This window comes from Hemitrygon akajei, chromosome 7 (genome assembly GCF_048418815.1).
Source record: "Hemitrygon akajei chromosome 7, sHemAka1.3, whole genome shotgun sequence".
Lineage (NCBI taxonomy): Eukaryota > Metazoa > Chordata > Chondrichthyes > Myliobatiformes > Dasyatidae > Hemitrygon > Hemitrygon akajei.
Window position 1 is genome coordinate 108,349,214 of NC_133130.1, and position 12,232 is coordinate 108,361,445.

At 42.5% G+C, this 12,232-nt stretch overlaps 1 protein-coding gene across 2 annotated transcripts in view; it reads right to left on the reverse strand.

Annotated features, from left to right (window-relative positions):
- The window catches only part of rsph3 (radial spoke head 3), a 64,745-nt gene that overhangs the window by 48,585 nt on the left and 3,928 nt on the right, over positions 1–12,232 (reverse strand). For both annotated transcript variants that reach the window (XM_073051675.1, XM_073051674.1), the window contains exon 2: positions 6,575–6,659. In XM_073051675.1, coding sequence (XP_072907776.1) covers positions 6,575–6,659 — 85 coding nt within the window. The remainder of the gene's footprint in view (positions 1–6,574; positions 6,660–12,232) is intronic.

Consider the following 12,232-nt stretch of genomic DNA (forward strand, 5'->3'; position numbering starts at 1 on the left):
CTTATGCCATGGGGTCGTCTGTTGCAGCCACCCAGGGAAGAAGGCACTGAAGCCGCTGTGAAAGAGAGCTGCAGACCATGCTGGGTTGGGGGCTGGCCCTTCCATTGGTGGAAGACGAGTTGGACTACGTTCATCTGCAGCTGCACCAGCGTGTGATGAGGACTGCTGCACCATTAATCTTCAGGACATGAGATTCAGGGTGTTGCACTATATATATTTTTGGTGACTATTATCTTTTTCTGTTATTGCTAAATGTGCTGCTTTGTGCTGTGTGACTGTTGGTACTGTGTTTTGCACCTTGGCACAGAGGTACCGTGCTTTGTTTGGCCGTATTCATATGTATGACTGAATGACAATTAAACTTGAACTTGAATACAGACATTGTGTAGATAGAAAACATGGAAAAAACATAGAAAATAGGTGCAGGAGTAGGCCATTTGGCCCTTCAAGCCTGCACCGCCATCCAGTATGATCATGGCTGATCATCCAACTCAGAACCCTGTACCTGCTTTCTCTCCATACCCCCTGATCCCTTTAGCCACAAGGGCCATATCTGCCTCCCTCTTAAATATAGCCAATGAACCAACCTCAACTGTTTCCTGTGGCAGAGAATTACACAGATTCACCACTCTCTGTGTGAAGAAGTTTTTCCTCATCTCCCCTTTATCCTTAAACTGTGATCCCTCGTTCTGGACTTCCCCAGAATATAGAAGGGATTAACTTAGTTTTGCATTTAATTAGTTCGGCACATCATCGTGGACTGAAGGGCCTGTTCGTGTGCGACATCAATCTATATTCTACATCCTGAAACTGACAATAAAGGCTTTTAGCACGCTGTCCTTTATCACGAGATGAAAAGTTGAGACGTTATGCTGTAATTGTACAGTCATTGTTGAGGCTGCGTGTACAGTTTTGGTTACCCTGTTATAGGAAAGAGATGGCTAAACTGGACAGGATGCCAAAGGATTTACAAGGATGTTGTAGAAGGCCTGAGTTATAGGGAGAGGGTGGTCAGGCTGGGTCTTTATTCCCTGGAACAGAGGAGAATTACAGAAGAACCTATAAAAGTGCTTAAAATTATGACAGCATTGATAAGGTGAATCTAAGAGTCTTTCCCAGGGTAGGGGAGTCCACATCTAGGGGGCATAGATTTAGAGTGAGTGGGGAAAGATTTAAAAGGGAACCGAAGGGCAACTTATTTTTGCCGAGGGTGTTGAATATGAAATGAGCAGCCAGACAAAGTGGTTGAGACAGGTATAATAGAAATGCTTAAGAAGCAGTTGGATAGGTATATGGGACAGAGAGCCTACAGGGAGATGGGCCAAACACAGGAAATTGGGACTTGCTGGGTTGGCATCATGGCCTCCATAGACTGGGTGGGCTGAAGGATCTTTATCTGTGCTGTATTCCTCTATAACACTATGACTCTATGGCTCTACTGCTTTCTGACAAATAAACCTCAATCAACTTTTTTGTTCTTTGGTGGTATTCTTCACATCTCTTCTGTTCCTGGTCCAGATTAGTTCAATACCTTCTATGCTCGATTTGACCAGGAAGGAAGCATTGTGCACCCCCATGTCTCCCGATGATCCTTTGGTCTCAGTGTCTGAAGAAGACATGAGGGCTGACATCAAGAGAGTGAATCTAAGGAAAGCATCCAGTCTGGACGGAGTACCAGGCCGAGTACTGAAGACCTGTGTGAGCAACTGGCTGGTGTATTCACAGATATCTTCAAGCTCTCGCTCCAGCAGTGTGTGGTACCCACCTGCTTCACGAAGGCTTCAATCGTATCAGTGCCCAAGAAGAATGTGGTAACCTGTCTAAATGACTATTGCCCAGTGGCACTGACATCCACAGTGATGTAGTGTTTTGAGAGGCTGGTGTTGAAACATATCTGCTCCTGTCTGAGTGGCGACTTGGATCCACTCCAATTCACCTAGCGGAGCAACGGGTTTACAGCAGATGCTATCTTGTTGGCTCTTCACACAACTCTAGAACATCTAGACAGCAAAGACATATACATCAGGATGCTCTTTATTGATTACAGCTCTGTATTTAACACCATCATCCCTTCAAAAATAATCAGCAAACTCCAAGACCTGGGCCTCAATACCCCCTTGTGCAATTAGATCCAGGATTTCCATTACTTGTAAACACCAGTCAGTCTGTTTGGATCGGCAAAAATATCTTCTCCACAATCTTCATCAGCACAGGAGTACTACAGGGATGTCTACCTAGCCCCCTGCTCTATCTGCTTTACACCTAAGTACAGCTCCAACACCATTTACAAGTTTGCTGATGACACCACTGTTGTGGGTTGTATCAAAGGGGATGACGAATCAGCATACAGGAGGGAGATTGAAAATTTGGCTGAGTGGTGTAATAACAACAACCTCTCACTCAATGTCAATAAGACCAAGATCTGATAGTAGACTTTAAGAGAGGAAAACCAGAGGTCCATGAGCCAGTAATCACCAGAGGATCAGAGGTGGAGAGGGTGGGTAACTTTAAATTTCTGTGTGTCACTATCTCAGAGGACCTATCTTGGACCCATCATATAACTGTGAAGAAAGCACAACAACGCCTCTACTTCCTCAGGAGTATGCAGAGAATCAGCATGTCATAGCAAACTTCTATAGACGTATGGTGGAATATGTGCCTACTGGCTGCATTATAGCCTGGTATGGGAACACCTTTGATTGGGAAATCCTACAAAAGGCAGTGGATTTGGCTCAGTACGTCACAGGTAAAATCCTCCCAACCATTGAGTATATCTACACAAAACATTGCTATGAAAAGCAGTACCCATCATCAAAGATCCTCACCACCCAGACCATGCTCTTTTCTCACTGCTGCCATCAGGTAGAAGATACAGGAGCCTCAGGACTTGCACCACCACGTTCATGAACAGTTATTACTCCTCAACCAACAGGCTCTTGAACAAAAGGGGATAACTAAACTCATTTATCTGTTAGTTCACACTCATTATCTATTGCTATTTATATCTGCATTTGCATAACTTGTTTACAGTTTACAGTTCCTGATGTTTACAATTTACAGATACTGCTTACAATTACTGTTCTAATTTGCTAAGATCTACTGTTCAGATTTGCTAAATACGCTCGTAGAGTAAGAAGGTCAGGCTGTAAGTGGAGACACGTATGTACTCTGATAATAAAATTTACTTTGAACCCAATTCAGAACGTGCATCTACTGTATTTGTCACATGCCTCCTGAGTATTTCATCATTGGTCCTGAATTTTTTTTACCACAATTATACTGCTTTGCACGCATACCTCAATAGGTTAATTAAATATACCCAACAGTTTACAAATCAGAACTTTTTTATAAATTATATTCTCCAACTCTAATTGTTTTTATTATCTGATCTTTTAATAAAGATTCTGAATCATAACAGTTACTGATGCTTATCTAATTGTCTTCTTTTTTAAGGTAAGAATTGTACAATTTTGTTTATGGCTCCCAGCATTATTCTGCTTTTTTATACAATGTTTATATTCTCTGTTTTGACACAATACAAGGAGCTATAGTTTGTAAGTACATTCCGTATTTCCTTTTGCTCCACTTTAACTTTGTTGTTTGACTCCTGTGCTTGAAAGTTCCTGTTATGTTTTTCACCAAAATCTATGACAGAACACCCTGCCTCAATGTCCCTGCATTTCCAAGCAAAGTCACTTTCATATCCCAATTCCTCTTAGCTATTTACGCACTGACAGAATACTTACTGTTTTATTTTACATGTTCATACTCTCAATTCATACTTTTACTTTGCTAAACTCATGATACTGCATTTCTTATCCTGTACTGTTTCTGTTTCAAATATATCTTACCTTCATCTTTTTAGCTATTCATTCCCCATTAGTTTATCACCTTTAGTGAAACTTCTTCCACCAAACAGATTTCTCTTTTAAATACTGCCCACTGTTGTTCTGCCTCTTTGTCAACATCCTCCTCCACAGTTTAAAAGATGGGAGAAAATCTCAGCCTACCTTAAACACTTATACCTGTGTTCTAGATTTAAACATGTCTTAAAGCACTAACTATAGAGATTCTTATCTGGAATTACCTGTACTTAGCTGTGAGTAGAATTTTTGATTCAGTCTGTGCACCACCAGTATAGGAAAATTAATCTGGTTGAGATTTTAACTTTCCTAATATTGTTTGTCATCTCCGTAGCTCAAAGGGTTAAGATGGGGTGGAGTTTGTCACGTGTGTTCAGGAAGGTTCCCTGACACAGTTTGTAGATAAGCCAACTAGAGAGAAGGCTGTACTTGATCTGGTATTGGGAAATGAACCTGGTCAGGTGTCAGATCTCTCGGTGGGAGAGCATTTTGGAGATAGTGACTACAACTCTATCTCATCTCATCTAACTCTAAGTCTATCTCTATCTCATCATAGTGCTGGAGAGGGATAGGAGCAGACAATTTGGGAAAACATTTAATTGGGGTGAGGGAAATATGATGCTAGTAGGCAGGAACTTGGAAGCATACATTGGGAGCAGATGTTCTCAGGGAAACGCATGGCAGGAATGTAGCAAATGTTAACAGAATATTTGCATGGAGTTCTGCATAGTGGATGTAGTGTATATGTTCCATTGAGGCAGGGAGAGGATGGTAGGGTTAAAGAACCATGCTATACAAAGAATGTAGAAAATCTAGTTAAGAAGAAAAGCTTACGAAAAGTTCAAGAAACTAGGTACTGTTAAACCTCGAGAAAATTACAAAGTTGCTAGGAAGGAGCTTAAGAGTGGAATTAGGAGAGCCAGAAGGGGCCATGAGAAGGCCTTGGTGAGCAGGATTAAGGAAAACCCAAGGCATTCTACAAGTATGTGAAGAGCAAGAGGATAAGACGTGAGAGAATAGGACCAATCAGGTGCGATAGTGGAAATGTGTGCATGGAGTCGGAGGAGGTAGCAGAGGTACTTAAGAATACTTTGCTTCAGTATTCACCAGGGAAAAAGACCTTGGTAATTGTGGGGATGACTTACAGCAGACTGAAATGCTTAAGCATATAGACATTAAGATTAAGTCACCGGGACTGGATGAGATATACCCCAGTCTACTGGGGGAAGCAAGGGAGGAGATTGCTGAGCCTCCTGTGATGATATTTGCATCATTAATAGGGATGGGAGAAGTATAAAGGGTTGCAAATGTTGTTCCCAAAGGGAGTAGAGATAACCCAGAAAATTATAGTCCAGTGAGTCTTACTTCAGTGGTGGGCAAGTAGTTGGAGAAGATCCTGAGAGGCAGAATTTGGAGAAGGGCAGGTTGTGCCTTATGAGCCTGACTGAATTCTTTGAGGATGTAACAAAACACATTGATGAAGGTAGAGCAGTGGATGTATATGGATTTAGGCAAGGCTCCTTCAGAAAGTAAGGAGATATGGGATCCAAGGAGACCTTGCTTTGTGGATCCAGAATTGGCTTGCCCACAAAAGGCAAAGGGTGGTTGTAGTTGGGTCATATTCTACATGGAGGCCGATGACTAGTGGTGTTCTGCAGGGATCCGTTCTGGGACCCTTCCTCTTTGTAATTTTTATAAATGATCTAGATGAAGAAGTAGAAGGGCGAATTAGTAAGTTTGCTGATGACACAAAGGTTGAGGGTGTTGTGGATAGTCTGGAGAGTTGTCAGACATTACAGCGGGACATAGATAGGATGCAGAACTGGGCTGAGAAGTGGCAGATGGAGTTCAACCCAGATAAGTATGAAGTTGTTCATTTTGGTAGATCAAATTTGAAGATAGAATATAATATTAATGGTAAGACTCTTGGCAATGTGGAGGATCTGAGAGATTTTGGGGTCTGTCTCCATAGGACACTCAAAGCTGCTGTGCAGGATTGACAGGGTTGTTAAGAAGGCGTATGATGTGTTGGCAATTCATTAACCATGAGATTGAGTTCAAGAGCCTTGAGGCAACGTTACAGATATATAAGGCCTTGGAGATACCCCACTTGGAGTACTGTGTCAGCTCTGGCCACCTCACTGCAGGATGGATGTGGATACTATAGAGAGAATGCAGAGGAGACTTACAAGGATGTTGCCTGGATTGGAGGGCATAACTTATGAGAATAGGTTGAGTAAACTTGGCCTTTTCTCCTTGGAGTGACAAGAAGATGAGAGGTGACCTGATAGAAGTATACAAGATAATGAGAGGTATTGATCATGTGGACAGCCAGAGGCTTTTTCCCAGGGCTGAAATGGCTAACACGAGGGGGCATAGTTTTAAGGTGCTTTGAAATAAGTACCAAGGGGAGGTCGGGGTAAGTTTTTCACACAGAGAGTGGTGGGTGTATGGAATGCACTGCCGGCGGCGGTGGTGGAAGCAGATACAATAGGGTCTTTTAAGAGCCTCTTCGATAGGTATATGGAGCTTAGAAAAATAGAGGGCTATGCAGTAGGGAAATTCTAAGCAATTTCTACAGTAGGTTACATTGTGGGTCAAAGAGCATGTAATGTGCTGTAGATTTCTATGTCCTATGTATGTTCAATTTAGTTAAAAATTGACTACTATAATCCTGACTAATAAGCTGGAACCATGCTGTATATACTTACCAAAGGGAGTGTGTGCTGTGCATATGTGTTTCCTCGCACCACCCTTCTGTCGTACATGATATTTCCATAATACGCTGTTGTACATCTCAAAAATAAAAGAATAAGTTAGTATGCACTTGTGCTATCACGTATTTGCTTAATCAGTGCTCAGAATATGTTCTAAACAAAAAGTGCAAAAGGGAAACAATTACAGCGGCACAAAAGGACACGGTTGAAATAAACGACGACACAAGGATGACGAGGGAAAATTTCACACCATGCCGGCGAAACCAGCACAGATTTACATTAATGGCAGTAGAGGGACACAAAGTACACGATCAAAGTAAAGTTTCCATGGTAAGAGGTTGAAGACAATCAATTTCAGACTAAGACATGACTTTTGTAAAAGGACAGCGGCTATACTTCATTAAGAGTTTGAAGAGATTTGTCATGTCAACAAATACACTCAAAAACTTTTATAGTTGTACCGTGGAGAGCATTCTGACAGGCTGCATCACTGTCTGGCATGGAGGGGCTACTGCACAGGACTGAAAGAAGCTGCAGAAGGTTGTAAATCTAGTCAGCTCCATCTTGGGCACCAGCCTACAAAGTACCCAGGACATCTTCAGGGAGTGGTATCTCAGAAAGGCAGCGTCCATTATTAAGGACCTCCAGCACCCAGGACATGTCCTTTTCTCACTGTTACCATGAGGTAGGAGATACAGAAGCCTGAAGGCGCACACTCAGCGATTCAGGAACAGCTTCTTCCCCTCTGCCATCCGATTCCTAAATGGACATTGAACCCTCAGACACCAGTTCACTTTTTAAATATACAGTATTTCTGTTTATTGCACATTTTAAAATCTATTCAATATATGTATACTGCAACCAATTTATGTATTTATTATTTTTAAAATTTAATTTATTATTATTTCTTTTCCTCTGCTAGATTATGTTTTGCATTGAACCGCTGCTGCTAAGTTAACAAATTTCACATCACATGCCAGTGATAATAACCCTGATTCTGGTTTCACAATAAGCTGCGGCTGTCGGATAGGCAGCTCCAGCTATAAGCTGAACCATAACAATGAGAACCAGGAACAAAAACAGTGTCGAAACAGCTTCTACCTCAACCATAAGACTGTGACCAAGGATATAGCCTAAACCCAACCAAAGTAGAAAGACAAGGAGTGGAGAGTCAAAGGAAATTAGTAACATGGGGATGGGTCAAAACAGGTAATGTAACAGTCAGCTTAACATTATTACAGTGCCAGTGATCTGGGTTCAATTCTGAAAGTACGATCTCCCCATGACCACATGGGTTTCCTCTGGGTGCTCCTGTTTCCTCCCACATTCCAAAGATGTACAAGGTAGTAGGTTAATGGTTATAGGGGTAAAACTGGTGGGTGCAGACTCAACCGAAAAGGGCTGCTACTGTGCTTCATCTCTAAATAAAATAGAGTTTCACACATACCCAGGACGGGAGAATTGCACGGCATTGACAGAAGTTATAATTTTTAACCTGTGGTAAAATTGTGAATGAATATGCCATGACCATCGCCAACTCCATCAACACTGCATGAATAAAGATGTGCCATTGTGAACATATCAAGCTTTTCCAAACCAGAAACCCTGGATGAACCAGGATTCAGTCTGCTGAGGGCTGATCTGTGGCATTCAAGACGAACACCCAGAAGCCTACAAGAAGTCCAGGTTCAACCTATGGAAGACCATCACGTGAGTGAAAAGCCAATTCCATGTGAAGATAGCGACACAATTGGATGAACCACAGCTGTGCAGCTTTCATACCATTACCTCTTATACAGCGAAACCTAACAGCACTAATTGATGCTTCCCTCTCCAATGAGCTCAACACCTCTTATGCACACTTTGAAAGGGAGAATAACACTACACCTGTGCAAATCCTCACAATATTTGACAACCCTATGATCTCTGTGTCAGAGGCTGACATTACAACATCCTTCATAAGGGTGAAGTCAGATAATGGTACCCCAGAGATGTACTGTACTCACCAACTGACAGGAGTGTTCAAACACATCTTCAAGCCCTCACTGCTGCAGTCAGAGGTTCCTCCCTATTTGATTAGGGCAGCAATTATACCAATGCCAAAGAGGAGCAGAGTGAGCTGCCACAACAACAATTGCCCAGTAGCACTCATACATACTGTAATGAAGTGCTTTGAAAGGCCTAATCAAGGACCTGGACCCGCTGTGATTTGCCTACCATCACATCAGGTGTACAGCAGATGCCACCTCACTGGCTCTCCACAGTGCTTTGAAGCACTTAGACAAATGCAAAATGCATGCCTGATTGCTGTATATTGATTAAAGCTCGGCTCTCAACACCATTAACCCTTCTGTACTAATCATCAAAACCTCAGCCTCTGTACTTTCCTCGACAACTGGATCCTTGACTTCCTTATTGGGAGACCACAGTCAGCACAGATCAGTAATAACATCTCCTCCTCGCAGGCACACATCAGGATAAGTATTTAGCCCACTGCTATACTCTGTACACTCATGACCTTGTGGCTAGGTACAGCTCAATTGCCATCTATAAATTGAATGATGACACCATTGGTGTTGGCAGAATCTTAGATGGCAATAGGGAGGTGTACACAAGAGAAAGAGTTTATGTCTAACTAACCTAAGTTAACCAGTATCCTTCTCCATTTAGCTACTAGTCCAACCCACTCATCTCTTGTTTCTTCTTCCTTATACCATTCTTGACACCTTACCTTTCAGTTACATCACCCTTGTTGGGTGATTTGTAGATAACTCACTCACCACCACAAACCCTCACTCAGTATTACATCATTTCATTATTCTCTCAAAGACCCAATTCCCAGATGATCCTGACCAACGTTCCAACCAGATGTAATGCTAGCAGCTCATCTTCTCAAACTCTTTCCCTTCTTATTCACCTCGCCCACATCTGATACTGCAGACTCCAGCAGTGGTTCAACAATCATTACTTCTCCTCACCCAAAACCCTTGTCTATTTCTCTCTAGAATGTGCATTTGCTTGCAAACAAGTCCCTTTCCATTCATGCCAACATTGTGGATCATCGCATCAACATGATAGATTTAAAGGATACTTGGCTTCTGATGCTGATACCTCAGCTTTAATGAAGCTTATTTCAAGCTATCCCTTCTATCACCTTCCCCACCTAATCTGCCATATGGTTAGAATAGTACTTTTTCACTAAATTTTCTCTTGTTTGTTTCACCCTCCTATTTGAAAACCACCTTCGCTATCAGCCATCTAACCATCATGATAAATTTTTGATCTAACATACGTATCAGCTGTGGTCTCCTGGCTTGCTACCATCAATTTTGCACAACCTTGAGATCGTCCAGAATTCTACAACTGGCTACTGGGGGAACATCCATTGTTGGAGTGGGCCAGGGTTAGAGTCGGAGAATTTGGCTCAACAGGCTTCAGCAAGAACAGGCGAAGGCTAAGAGTGCTGAGTCATTTGGAATCATTTGTTTAATTGTAGAACTTAAGCTTGAGAAGTTAGAGCCAAAGGTATAACAAGCTCAGTGAGAAGAGGCTGAATGAGTGACACAGGTGAGTGTAAAACTGAACGGTTTCAGAGAGAAGATACAAATAAGAACTGATAAGCTTTTATTATGTTGCCTTGTCTGTAAATCACAGAGTAGGCTGGATGGAAGTAGAATGCTCCTCCTGTGAGATGCGGGATTTCAGGGTACTTCACAGTCTCCCTGATGACTACATCTGCAGGAACTGCACCCAACTTCAGCTCCTGACTGACAAGGTCAAGAAACTGGAGATGGAGCTGGATGCACTTAGGACCAACCGGGCTGCTGAAAACCTCAAAAATGAAACTTTTACTGAGGTAATCACACCCAGAGTGCAGGTTTCAAATAGTAGATAGGTGACCAGAAGAAGTAAGGAGAGTAAACAGTCCGTGCAGGGTTCCCCTGTGGTCATTCCCCTCAGCAACAAATACACCTCCTTTTGGATACTGTTGGGAGAGGGGGTGACTTATCAGGCCACAGTAACAGCAGCCAGACTAGTGGGGATGTGGCCAGCTCTGAGGCTCAGTAGGAAAGGGTAAAATCAGGCAGAGTGATAGTGATAGGAGACTCATTAATTAGGGGGATATACAGGAGATTCTGCTAGGGTACTGGATGTCTCACAGCAGCTGCAGAATATTCTCAAGGGGGAGGGTGAGCTGCCAGAGATTATGGTGCACCTTGCCACCAATGATATAGATAGAAAGGGAGAAGAGACCCTGCATAGTGTGTATAGGGAGATAGGAAAGAGGCTGAAGAGAAGGACCTCTAGGGTAGTAATCTCCGGATTACTGGTGCCACTTATTAGTCAGGGCAGGAAAAGGATAATAGTACAGATGGATGAGTAGCTGAGGACTAGTGCAGGGGGCAGGGCTTCTTGGATCACTGGAACCTCTTCTGGGGCACATGTGACCTGTACAAGACCGACAGGTTGCAACTAAACTGGAGGGGAACCAATATCCTGGCTGGGAGATTCGCTAGCGCTACTCAGAATGGTTTAAACTAGCTTATACCATCCCGAGTAGCACTAACAAATGAGATGGGAAACAGAGCACCAGGTCAGAAGTGGAGGGATGGAGAAGGAGGTAGATGTCAGGACCAGTAAGAACAGGCAGGAATAAAGTAACAGATACAATGTGTTGGACAGTTTGAAGTTGTAACGCTAGGAGTATTATGGGTAAAGGTGATGAACTTAAGAGTATAGGTCAGTACATGGAACAATGATGTTGTGGCCATTACAAAGACTTGGTTGAGAGAGGGACAGGAATGTGCTTAATGTTCCAATGTATAGATGTTTTAGAAAAGATAGAGAGGGTGGTAAAAGAGTAGGGATAGGAGGAGTTGCACCACTAATCAAGGACATAAAGGAGAGCTCGTTCACTGTCTATATGGGTAGAAGTGAAGAGTGCACTCACTGTGATGACCACCACCCCCTCCCAAAAGCCAATGGGACACGAAGGGACAGATATACAGGCAGATTAAGGGAAGGTGTAAAGACAATGAGGTTGTTGTCATGGTGGGATTTAGATTTAGGTTTAGCTGGGACAGGATTTGTTAGGTGCATCCATGAGGGATTCTTAAATTAATATATAGTCTAACAAAGGAGGTGCTGAACAGGACCTGGTGTTGAGTAATGAGTCTGGCCAGGTGACTGACCTTTTAGTGGGTACAGTGGCCACAGCTTCTTAAGTTTTGAGATAGCTATAGACAAGGATAAGTATGGACCTTGTGAGAGCATATTAAATTGGAACAGGGCAAATTACAATTGCATTAGAGAGGAACTAGGGAGAGTTAATTGGGAAAAGCTGTTTTGGACAAGTCCACATCTGACGTGTGGAAGCTTTTTCTTTCTTTCAAATCTTTTTATTATTAATATTATTCAAAAATACACAGGTACATCGAAGTAACAACACTTACAATGCCTCAAAAAAAACTTACAAGCTTTTTAACGAACAACGGCACAGAGTACAGGTCAGGTATGTTCCAGTCAGAAGAAAGAACAACACAAAAACCTTGGATGTTGAGCGAGGTGATGAATTTAGTCAAGAAGAAGGAAAAGTGATTGCCTGCTGAGTTCCCCCAGCATTTTGTTTGTATTGAAAATAAAAAGTGTGTA